At 36.5% G+C, this 12,903-nt stretch overlaps 2 protein-coding genes across 2 annotated transcripts; one reads left to right on the top strand and one right to left on the bottom strand.

Annotated features, from left to right (window-relative positions):
• Positions 1 to 562: 562 nt before the first annotated feature.
• On the top strand, positions 563 to 2,366 carry LOC119493249 (rho-related GTP-binding protein RhoF-like). Its single transcript, XM_037778403.1, is given in 4 exon segments — positions 563 to 855; positions 1,020 to 1,107; positions 1,368 to 1,534; positions 1,978 to 2,366. Coding segments are annotated over 4 exon segments (615 nt in total). The 5' UTR covers positions 563 to 717; the 3' UTR covers positions 2,200 to 2,366.
• A 2,323-nt stretch (positions 2,367 to 4,689) lies between these two features.
• Positions 4,690 to 9,448, bottom strand: LOC119493248 (calcium release-activated calcium channel protein 1-like). The gene is made up of 2 exons (XM_037778402.1): positions 9,038 to 9,448; positions 4,690 to 5,744 (listed from the first exon to the last, which is right to left on the bottom strand). The coding sequence occupies exons 1-2, from the start codon at positions 9,149 to 9,151 to the stop codon at positions 5,199 to 5,201; spliced, it is 660 nt and encodes a 219-aa protein (XP_037634330.1). The 5' UTR covers positions 9,152 to 9,448; the 3' UTR covers positions 4,690 to 5,198.
• Between the last annotated feature and the right edge of the window lie 3,455 nt (positions 9,449 to 12,903).

Below are 12,903 nucleotides of genomic sequence, written 5' to 3'. Positions count from 1 at the left end.
AATACATACAAATATATAAAAAAATATGAGTATGTGACATGTGTTTATAAACATATAAATTATATGTATAGTATAATATATATAAATAAATAAGAAATGACAGAATACTATGGAATACATTTGACGGATAGTATATTATTTTATTGTACACTATGATTGCAATATCGACAAATATGTGCAATAAACCACTCATTCAGTCTATTTTTTATATCTTGTTTTTTACTGTTTACTTACTGACTATATCTTTATTATTTACTTGCTTATCTATTACCTCTTTATCTTAACTTATCTTATCTGATCTGATCATACAGTGTAGTGTTTATGTATAATAATACTGTATATGTAATAATACTAGATAAAGATGATAATTTAATATACAGATATATTGATTAGATATTCAATGGAGTATTGCAGCCAATAGAAGTTATATTTGAGGCTGTTTAAATACTTGAGGTATTCAGACTGAAGGTGGAGCAATGCATTAAGGGAAGGCTGGACTATTTTTAGGTGTTCAAGGTATGAGTTTCCAAATACTTTAATCTGTTCATACCGTCGCCTCCACGCTGGTGCACAAATGACTTGTAAGACATTTGCCTACTAGCTTCTACTGCAGTCACAGCTTCTGTTTATCTCTGGGTTATCTGTACAGTATATATATACACCGCCAGGACCAGCAGTCTCTGCCAGCATCCTTCCTCGTCTATCTTTTCACAAAACATGACCCAGAAAGGATCAGGAGGAGCAAAGAGAGGAAACACCAGCCAGCAAGAGGAATTCAGGGTTGTTATTGTAGGAGACAGGGGCTGTGGGAAAACCTCACTACTTTCAGTTTACACTACAGGAGTCTTTCCAGAGGTAAGGGCAGAAATACACATTATGACTCAATTATACTCGGCTGTCACTGGATCTGCAGTATTATCTGTATTTTTGCCTCAAATTAGATTAAATCCATTGAAATGTAAAGACTAAACAGAATAAAATGTTTATAATGAGAGACAAAAACCCCCATTTAATTTCAGGAACATGTCCCATCTGTGTATGACAAAAGTGTTGTAAATATGAGGTACAGAGGGCAACATTGTCGGCTACATCTCTACGACACCGCAGGTAAGGTTTCATTCTTTACTGAACTCACAGGTAGCCCAAGTCTGTGGAAGGTGTGGTGTCATTCCTCAACAGCATTTAGAGAAATACAATCGCATGTTCTTTTGTCTTTACTTCCTTTTGATATTCCAAATAATAAACACCATAATTATGTTACTTTCAATTGTTATTTTATTAATATATACTTTGGCAGTCATGATGCTGGTTCTGACAGCGGTGGACTTTGTAATTTCAAATGCAGGTTTTGATGTTGTCACCATCAGGTCAAGAGGACTATGATCGCCTGCGGCCTCTCTCCTACCAAGGTGTTAACGTAGTGCTGATCTGCTACAACGTCATGTGTCGTTCAAGCTATGATAATGTCTTCATTAAGGTATTTGTGAGTTGTGTCTTCAATGTTTGTTGTTGTGGTTGGAGGATCGATATCAGGGTTTTCACCTCAATTACTCCAAATTCATTTCTTTATGTATTAAAGGTCCAGTGTGAAGGATTTAGGTGGATTTATTAATGGCATTAAACACTGGCTCTAAAGAGAGCCTTCTGCGTTTTTACGTTACCTGAAGGCCATCGTAGTTCTTATACACGCTTGTGAATCTGCAGTAACGTGAGCCACAGAGTGCAAAACCGTGGTACCGCCAGCCGCCGTCTGACTTCCGTTGCTCCTGAAGTAGTGATATTACGGTAAGGATTGCCTCTGATGGTCTCTGATCTCTTTAAGTCGACAAATAAGAGAAATCACACTTTCTCCATCCATTATCTGTAACCACTTATCCTATTCAGGGTCGCGGGGGTGCTGGAGCCGATCCCAGCTGACATTGTCGTATGTAAATTAATATTATTGTGTATGATCACTGGATAGAACTAAATGAAGAGTCGTGCATTTTATTAACAATTAATTTGTGGGAATAAAACTCTCTATTCTGACAGGGAGAAGAGGCCAGAAGGAAAATCAAAGCTGTGCTGTACTTAGAGTGCTCAGCCAAATACAGAGATAATGTGGATGACTTATTCAGACAAGCAACAAAACAAGCGCTAATGGCGACAAGAAGGCCACAAAAAGCCAGAGAGCGGAGGCGTTTGTGTGCTTTGTTGTGATGCATGCTCATGACAGACTCAAGCTGCACGTCCGGACACATTTCCTGTGTGGTTTTCCTTTTGACATCTTGGTCTAAAATACATTTTATACGATAGTGTTTCCTTGTTTGTTTTCCCTTTTTTATACATGTAAAAAAAATACTAATAAAAAAATAATACAGATCTCACCAATTATCTCAGATGTGTTTTATTCTCAAACAAAAAACAAAAAGTCCTGGCGACTCTTGCCAGGTGAAAACACCACACATAAGCAAAACTCACAATACAATATTTACTAAAAATAAAAATCACTTTAAAGCAATGCATTGACACAAGCAGTGAAACCTCTCTATATACAGTAACATACACTGGGTTAAATAAATAAACCACAAAAATGAACCACAGAAACATGCCTTTGTTTGCATTGATCTGTTTCTAAACAAGGTACGTGTGTCAATTCCTATCAGTAGTGTCCCAGAGCTGACATGAATGCACCTGTCTTCATTTCATTCATTCAAAGTCTTTAAGAAACACCAACAACAGTGCTTTGGAGAAGCAGCGTAACAACCATTTTAATAAAAACGTAAGCGACTGACTAACCCTTTATGGCTCCTTGTTCTCTGCTACATGTCACACAGATGTTATCATCTGGACAGGACAATTTGGATGCAATCTTTGCAAGCTTGTACATTACCATGACTCAGCATAAAGCGTGTTGGGCTGTACTAAAGACAAAATTGATATTGCAATAATGACCACAGCATACCTTGATATAATTACAGTATGTTTACAACTATGCCATATAATATATAATGACAATTTTATCACAATACCATCACGAGACAAATGTGCCCATTTCCTCATTTGAGCTTGAACAGAGTTATGGTACCGACATTACAGTAAAGACGATAAAGTAAAGAAAACGTTCAAACTAAAAGAAAAACTATTCAACAATGTGCCACAGGACAAAAAGAACACACCCTATTTTTCACACTTATTCTCTAACCTCAACAATGTGTGAACACGCTCACGCTTGTAAACTATGACAGGAACAGAACATACAAACTAAAACACAGCATTTCCAATACGCGCATGCTTTGTTATAATACATTCAACAATACTTCTTCAAAGCCAGAAGCCATTTTTATGGTATATTCACAAAAGCAAAGTGAAATCAAGCAAATTTCTAATTTTTTTTTACCCGAAATTATAAGAGTGCACAGACTCAAAATGCTTTCCCTTAATACCTTGCTTTGGTTGTCACTAAACTACTGCTATAGAAATATGTGCACTGCAGTAACACACTTTGGTTAAAAGCACTCCCCATTTATTTTTAAGAAGTGGTCTTTTGCCTCAGATTGCACACAAATACTGTTGGATTGATACGTTCCATTTGTCTTTTTGGAAAACTTAAACAATGTTTTGCTCAAATCTTAATTTCCCTATGCATACAGATTTTTGGAGCTCATCAAAATAGCAAATAGTACAATTGGAAATTGTTCAGAAGACTGAAAAATCCTACAGTAGGTATGGGAAAGGAAACACAACCTAAAACAAATGGTAACTAGGGGAAAATAAAAAGTTCCTACAAGCAACCACTCAGTCCGGTGAGTATGAACTTGTGTATATATATAAAAAAACAAAAGCAATAAGACCTTGTAAATGTTTTAAAAGGATGCAACTTGTTCCATCATTTTGGTTTTAACGCATGCAGACAGTGATTCTAATATAACTGATAACTTCACTCCTTGATATGAACATATATGAACATCTGTATTGATAATAAAGGTCTTGGTAATGCTCCCTACAAAGCCTGAGTTATAACAGTGTGCCATCAGCAGCACAGAATAAACTGTGAGTAGACCAGTAAACTACACATGGAAAAGTGCAGACAGAGCAGCACAACAATCTGTCTACCTGAACTGCCCGTTCTCATTCCCAGGGCGTTGTCACGGCCATCGGCGTTCGATACTGCCGTTCAAGGCACCTTTCACAGTGGTAGGAGACGCACCGGGCTTTCCATTAACTACAATGTAAAACCATCCGCGGCAACAGTAAACGCACTGCTTTGGTGACGCATTATATTATGAAGAGCGAAAGAGACACACAGGGTTGGCGGGAGGCCCAACATACACAATGCTTTCATCCAGGAGACCGCTGTTTGTGTCCCGTGCGTTAAATTTCACTTTCACTTTAAGATCAGCTGTTCGTTCGTGTCCCGTGTTCACAACGTCAAGTCACATTTTTAGTGTAAAAACGTCATTTTAAGCCCAATCATGTTGTTTTTTCCTAAACCTAACTAAGTGGTTTTGTTGCCTAATCCCAAGCAAGTGTTTTTGTTTAAGTCACAACATTAAGCACGTGTTTAGTGCGACGGAAAAAGTGACGCCGAGGGGTCTGACAAAGCGTCAGTATATGACGAGTTGGCATGAGAATGTGTTGACCTGAACTAAAAACAGGCTTTACCGCTGATTTCATTAATATGAATATTGAGAAGAAGTTCTAGCCTTGTTAACTTAGTCATTGTTTTGATGTGATGTGGATCTTCCTCGGGTCAACAATTCAACCCAGATGTTCCTAGTGTTGCTGATACTAAGTCCTGTTCTCTATTGTTATTAACAACAGCATGTTTTCATTACTGTACAGTACATCTGTGTGGATATCCCTCCAATTCCTATGATAGTACACTCATGTGAACGTCTGAAGTCCTTAAGTGGCATTAACCCTGAAATACGTAATGTTGCAATATGATTTGATATGTCATTATGCAAGCCACTGAAATGTTGAGAACAAAAGATTTACCTTCAGGTCAAAGGTAAAGGTATTTTCCTCATATACATTGCGTAGAAGTATGTGAACATGCATTATCCAAAAGTGGACTGAGTCGAAACCTACAATACTCGATAAAAAAAAGCATCTGAGCACAGTTCATAAACATAAAAAATAAAGCTTTTATAAGAGATTTCACAATAAAAGGCACTGTTGAATGTCCGCTGCTGTCGTGTGCTAACTGGCTATAATCAAGGAAAATTGATGACGGCCTTCAGTTCGTCATTCTCAGCCCGGTGGTCCAGCTGGTTCTGGAGCTGAATGACCTGCTCCAGCTCTCGGATCTGCCGGTCCGTTTTGTGACTGACGAGCGTGCGGTAAAAGTGGACGGCGAACAGGATGAAAACGATTCCGAACGGCACCATGATGCAGGTGGAAGCGATGGCGGCCGCCTGACCGGAGGTTATTTTGCTGTCGACGTCGTATTTGCTTTTGAGGGGCAGGAACTTCACCCAGCACAAGAGCATCACCTCGGTCAGGAAGAGGAGGGTGCCGATGACCGTGGAGAAAGCCCAGGCCAGCTCTATGTAGCGGTGCATGCGCTCGTGGGGAGACTCGTGGACGGAGTTGAGGTTGTGAACGTTGCTGACAGCCTCTAGATTGGGGAGGATGCAGGTGCTGATCATGAGGGCGAAGAGGTGCACTGCCACCAGAACTGTGGTGCAGGCGCTGAAAGCGATCAGCAGCCCGGGAGGATACTCGTGATCCCGCTCCAGCTGCACCTCCACCATGGCAACCTGGGAAAACCATACAAGAAAAATGTCTCTTCCCCACAAAGATGAATGAATATCAACATGTGACTATGCACCTACCGAAACACTTTTAAACCAGACTGCATCAGTAAATAGGCAATTTACTCCAAAGAAAAAGATATTATATTTTCACTCTCCAGAGGTCTGAATCAAGAGTAGGAGGTCAAACATTTTCTCTAAAACAAATAATAATGGTTGTACTATGATGGCTGTTCCTATATATACAGTTACATTTATATATTCTGACACACATATTTGTAAAAATGTAAAAATTAGATATTGGGATTTGATATATTACTTATTTACAAGGGTGTTTTAAACCCAATTTATTTTACAAGAATTTCCTTTTTCCTCTACATCAATGTAATGTAATATTTTTGAACATAGTTAATGGATTTTCTGATATATGACATGATGAATATGACATAAAATAACATGTTTGAAATTTAGAAGTATGGCTTTTGCATTACTGTTTTTATGTACTTTATCAAATTGTGAGTTGTTTGTAGAGGTTTTTAATCACGCTGGTGTTTTGGATGAACATCACCTGCCATCATAGAGCTTGTTTGCCTATTGGTGTGCTTTATGTATAAATGTGGGAGTGGTTTCCACTTTTTTCAAACATTTTGACCTGATGAAGATCCAAGCAGGATCGAAACGTAGTCAATACAAATATTGTGGCATGGAGTAGTGTGCAGACGTTACCTTTTTCTTTACTGATGCTGTTCTGACAGCCTCGCACATACGTGATGTGCGTATAATTAATCTTCTTCAGCATCAGTAAATATCACAATGAACATGGCTGTCATTTATATTACTGTACGTGTTTGTACATAAAAAGTCTAAGACTAGGGATGCACCGATACTGATACTGGATCGGATATCGGGCCGATACTCACTCAAATATCGGTGACTAAAGGGGCCGATCTATTCAGTTCAATTCTATGTTTATATACTATATATATTATACACTGTAATTTCAATTCCTGTTTAAGTTTTGACCAATTTGTTGCTGCATTAAAAGAGTTTACACTTGAATTGTAATTTCTGTTAATTTTGAAGATTTCTTACCAAGTTGTTGGAGTAGGATTTATTATTTTAATAATAAAGAACAATTAAATACATTTATATCTATGTATTATTTGTTACATTTTGTTTTACAAAGTTAGGAAAGCAATGTTTAAGTCAAGTCTGATGTTGCCTTACACATTAAAGGGTGATCTCAGTCACTTCCACACAGTGAGCCATACAGCTTATTAATTCAACACTGGTATCAGATCGGTACTCAGCATCGGCCGATTCCCAAAGCCCAGGTAATCGGTATCGGTATCGCTATCAGGACTGAAAAAGTTGGATCGGTGCATCCCTAGTAAAGACACAATAAAAATCTTCTCTTCTAAATCTTACCAAATAGCAGCAACGTATCATAATATCATAAAGAGATTTAAGGGCCCCTGGATTTTGTAATAAGAGCAGAGCAGCTGCATTGCTTACATACAGATTTGTACATCAATTATACACATATGCATTATATGCATATTAGCCAAAAGACAAGACTTTTTCACAAGTGGTTGTCACTCTAAAGTGTTGAGATTGAGTCTAACAGAAGGACAAATATAGCTACATGGATTAACACGCATGCACATATACAAATGCTTGGAGGTGACCTGACATGAAGGAGGAAGCATATGTGTGCCCATGTAAATGATATTACTATATATTTGACTATGGAAAGAGCTGCATCGGTTATTATAATAGGCTATAGTCGTTGTTGTTGTTTTTTACTCTTTAATGTTCATAACCGTTTAATACTACATTTCCGAAATGTAGATATCAAGCTCAACCTTATGGAGAGCGTTTGGCTGGAAGACTGTTAGTAGATTTTTTATTACAACTGCTCAGAAATCTCATCATTCAGGCTCTTCATGCTGCTGGAGGAACTGTGGCTCTCAGGAAGCTAACCAATATCACCTGTTTTGGGCCTGTCCAAAAGTAAATTCTTTTTGGTGTACGATTTACACATAATTAGTTACTATATTTGGTACAAACATAGTTTTTAAGTGGGACGAAGTCCTGTTTGGTCTTCTACTTTTAATATCTACAAATATTAAAACAAAATACTTATTTGGAATATTGAGTGTAGCTGCTAGAAAAGCAATTACTAAGAAATGGCTTAAACCAGATACCCCATCATTAGACAACTGGTATGATGTAATTTATGAAATATTTGTAATGGAAAGAATTACTTTCTCAATGAGGCTTCAAGAAACTAAATTTGAGGAAATTTGGAAGGAGTAGAAAAAGTACATTTCCCTAAAACGCCCTTCTTTTGTTTCATTATTCTTTTTTTCTAAATGTAATTGTTTTTTAAAATTACGATTTATTTTATCTTATTTCACATGAAAAGTACCCCCATGTTCTATTTGTGTGTTCTATCATTTCATTATAAAAAGTGGAAAAGTTGGTTCACTTCATATTTGTATATAATTAAGTATGTTTTAATAATAAAGAACAATTAAATACATTTATATCTATGTATTATTTGTTACATTTTGTTTTACAAAGTTAGGAAGGCAATGTTCAAGTCAAGCCTGATGTTGCCTTTCCATTAAGAAAACAGTAAGTTAAGTAGCAAAAAATAATAAAATAATAAAAAACAAATAATAGTGTATTTACAAGTAATATACAGTATAAAAATAAAGGAAGTATTTGGTATATGGTAACTATAGAAGCAATATATATATAAATATATATATATATATAATAAAGGTCCCATATCATGTCTGAGTAAAACCAAATAAAGGAAAAAAAAGAAAAAAGAAAGTAAAAACAGGGTGGATGCTTCAGCAGTGCTGCTGTGCGGTCTATTTCTCATGGCGGAAGGTTACCCCAGACTTGAGGGTGTGTATATATAAGCCTTAAGAAGTTTACATCAACAGTTTATTTTCTTTTATCTGTTATCATTCCACTGTTGCACCTGTTGCACTCGTGCAAAGTCACACATGACACAACGGAGGTTTATTTTTTGATATCATGACCTTTTGTTTTACTCAGTTCATTAAGTCCTCAGGGAAATCAACAGGTTATTCATGGTAAATATTAACACAAGAGCATTTATTGGGCCTGTAAAGTGTCACATCCCTTCATAACAATCATCTGCGTCACATATCTTGCTGTCCATGCAGATGGGCCTAAATAAACCAGAGTTTGCATCCATGTAGTAAACAAGCTGCTGTCTGTGTTTCAGTGTTAAGAGGAACCAGAGAAGTCAGACTTACCATCGCGAACCCGGACAGCAGAGCTGAAGTGCGGCTGGTTGCTTTTAACTTGGCTCTGCTCAGGTACAGTTTTCTCCAGGACAGAGCCTGCAGAGAGTGCTCGTTCAAACTCATTCCGGAAAGTTGCTCCAAGTTACTTTGGACTAAGTTATAAATAAATATATATATATATATATATATATAGTTATGCAGCTAGTTTACAGGACGGAGCTCGATGGAGTAGACAGATGAAATGACGCACGCAGGAAATGTGGTTACGATGAACATCTAATAAAACACTAGATATACAGAAAGATATCAAACTATGTCAGAACTTTCCTGCAACAGCTGACCGACTCTGTCAGAGAGCCTACCAGGAAACACCAGATACCCACAATCCAACGCTCCTCACGGGCAGCAGCAGCAGCAGGCCGCCTCCTGGTGACTGATATTACACATGAAGGGAAATAAGACACTAAACTGTGGCAAGATATTTCATGATTCAAGATACAAGATGTTTATTGTCACACCAGTTAGCAAGTTAAGGAGGAAAAATAATAAAATTAAAATAAAAAATAATAGTGTATTTATAAGTAATATACAGTATAATAATAAAGGAAGTACTTGGTATATAATAATAATAATAATAATAATACATTTTATTTATATAGCGCTTTTCTGGATACTCAAAGACACTTTACACAGATAAAATGATCATAAAAACAAGGATATCATAAAATAATCAAATATAATATGGTGAAATTTCTCTCAGACCCAAAATCTGAGCAATTACGCCAAAATATACAGGAATCTAACAGAAGTCTGTTCTTGTCATTTATTTTAAACAGCCATTAAAGTTTCTTACAATTGTCACTACCATCTAAAAAGAAAAAATTACAAAAAATGACATCATACATTTTTTTTTATTGCTGTATCCCCTTTATTAGAGCTGCAACTAACTATTATTTTCATTGTCGATTAATCTGTCGATTATTTTCTTGATTAATTAATTAGTTCTTTGGTCTATAAAATGTCAGAAAAATGTTGAAAAATACCGATCAGTGTCCCCCAAAACCCTACATGACGTCCTCTAATGTGTTGTTTGGCCCACAACTCAAAGATATTCAGTTTACTGTCATAGAGGAGTAAAGAAACCAGAAAATATTCACATTCAAGAAGCTGGAATCAGAGAATATTGACTTTTTTTTTCTTTAAAAAATTACTCAAACCAATTAACTGATTATCAAAATATTTGGCAATTAATTTAATAGTTGACAACAAGGCTAATCGATTAATCGTTGCAGTACAACCTTTCACATTCATTATTAACTGTCTCCAGAAAAGTCTACAGTAGTTCGATAGATTTATTTGACAATACTAAAGGTTAACTCCTAGTAAGCTTATTTCACAGCACAGGAGAAAGTTTGAAGAATCTAAACTGTCTTTCGTCTCTTGTAGGTTTAGTGAGGAGGTTATCAGGCGTATCTATGTGAGTCAACAATTCTAATCACTTCTTTTGGTAACCACTGTGGAGTGAGTAAAAACACAGCATGCCTGTGTCCTTCTTTAGCAGTAAATACTGTAACATCATACATCATAGCAGTCCTCCACCACCTGAGGGCAGACCAGCACAAGACATCTCTGACAGGGAGAGAATCAGAAATTGACAGTTGATTGAGAATAAGTAAGAAAAAGCAGTTTTGTGTGTGTGATTTTCTGTGTGTTCAAACATAGATAGTGTGTGTGTGCTTCCCATTAACCTAAAGCAGGGGTCTGCAACCTTGGTGCAGTGGTATCAAGTTTTTTTTGTAGTTGGTCTGCCCAGGTCAGTAAGGTGCTCTTGAAAGCCCTCAGTCAATGACTGGACACTGGATGTACTATCACCTCCTGCAGATGCTGCATCTGTTTGTGTTGTTCTCTGAGGTGCACTCTGATCTTAATGATGCAGTGTAAACTGTTCCTGTTCTGTAAACAACAACGTCACAGTTGGGAAGTTAGTTATTTGCACTGGCACATAATTAGTTTTTAGTGATATCCTGATTTTAGCACAATGAAATCTGATCTCACATCAATCAAGTTGTAGATTTATAAGGGACACGTATATGAATCTGTCCCTGCAAAGTCAGAAATTTTAATTTGAAGTCTCGTTATCACAAGAGGTAATTCTAGAAACTGAAGGGGTCGTAGCCAGAACAAATGAATGGGTAGAGTGTGCATGCTTAGTCAACCTACCCTGTAAAATAAAGTATATAAATAAATAAGGTATACGAATTTCTGAAATACATCATAATTCAGCTTTAATAGTCTTCCTTGATATGGTTGTCATACAACTGAATTCTGTTGGGCATATAGGCTGTGGCAGCTGCCAATTCTCTGGTGCTTGCTGTTGTTTCCCTTTTCCCTGGTGTTTTTTTGGTTGAGTTGCTGAGTGATTAGAGGGTTATTCAGTTCACCTGTTGCGCAGGGTGTGGGGACTGGCTCTTAAATGATAGTTGAGAGCAGCTTGGTGCATTCCCCTCTTGGCCAATCAGGGTGTAACGACGCCCTTTCTGTAGGGCTTAAAAGAGGAGGGAAACTGCACACCCAGTGTCATTCTGATCTCTCCTTCACTCAATGCAACATGTGTTATCAGCTTTATCATAAACTCTGGTCTGTTTTGGGCCCTTTTGGGATTCTGTGATCTTTGTGTTTTGTTTGTTGAGAGTGTTGACTCTCCTAGTTGGGGAAACAAGTTAAGTGCCAACCAATTAGGTTACCTGCACTGGGACGATTAGGTGCTATTTGTGCAACGATCTGGCTTGCCTTACAATAGCCTAATGCCTGCAGGCTGTATTTTTGTATTCTATTCATTTGTTGATTTTCAATGAAACCCTTTATACCCATTTCTTTTAGTGTATTTTATTTGGGAGAACTTTAAAGGAGGGTAAAAGGAAAAACACAAACCAATATTTCAGTTTCCTTAATTGTTTGTTAATATAGAGGCATTTGTTCATTATTGAAGAGGCATTTGTTCATTATTATTATTAAGAAGGCATTTTATTTTATATTATTATGTGGATGGGAACTGTTTTTCAGTCTTAAAGTCTGGGGAACTCAGTACCGCCACAAGGCTGTATTTTTATTTGTCACAGTACAGGCTGCTTTCCCAAACTGTCTGTTGCCATAGACTAATTCTTCAGACTACCACTGGGCGACGCCAAAGTAAGCCATTTTAAAAGCTCAAACATTGTGGCTTTATATGATTCATTATTATATCATCATCATTATATCACACAGTCCAGCCTTGAGTAAGCCAGTGACACATGTGTTGTTGTGGTGGCTCTATACACACAAGTACATTGGATCTAAAATGAAGCAATATTTTTTAGGTCAAAGTGCTATCTCTCACCTTTATTTGATTATCAATATCAGATTAACAATGTGAGTGTGGTACTTGTAAACGTTTAATACATAGATATTTTTGAGGAACAAAATGTATTGGCAAATGAACAAAGTCATCATATTTAATGTTTGGTAGCAACTTTCATGCAATTATTGATGCGATTTGTGACTCATAGACATCAGTAGACGCTTGAAATATTAGTGATACTGTACTTCAAGTCTTTATTTCGATGGCTTTTTTTCATATATTTATTATTTTTTTGTTCATTTTGAAACAACAGAACAAACATTCACAAACGTCCCCAATAATAACATTCTCGGTATAAAGAAACTTAACAAACCTAATATTAATATAAGCCAGTATAGATACAGGAAAAACATATTATATACAAAAAAATAGATAAATAAGTAAAAAGAATATACACCAGTAAAAAAATAATAATAATAATAATAAAATTAAATAAAATCTATTTATATATACATATATATACTGTATACATATATAC

The sequence above is a fragment of the Sebastes umbrosus genome, chromosome 8, assembly GCF_015220745.1.
Source record: "Sebastes umbrosus isolate fSebUmb1 chromosome 8, fSebUmb1.pri, whole genome shotgun sequence".
Classification (NCBI taxonomy): Eukaryota; Metazoa; Chordata; class Actinopteri; order Perciformes; family Sebastidae; genus Sebastes; species Sebastes umbrosus.
The sequence above is the reverse complement of the archived record's forward strand: the minus strand, read 5'-3'. Positions and strand labels throughout refer to the sequence as shown.

Excerpts from the sequence above, each read along its gene's own strand:
- LOC119493248 (XM_037778402.1), bottom strand. The coding sequence starts at position 9,151 with ATGAGTTTGAACGAGCACTCTCTGCAGGCTCTGTCCTGGAGAAAACTG. Across the intron at positions 5,745-9,037 it reads TGCTGTCCGGGTTCGCGATG|GTTGCCATGGTGGAGGTGCA; the intron begins GTAAGTCTGACT and ends TGGTTTTCCCAG.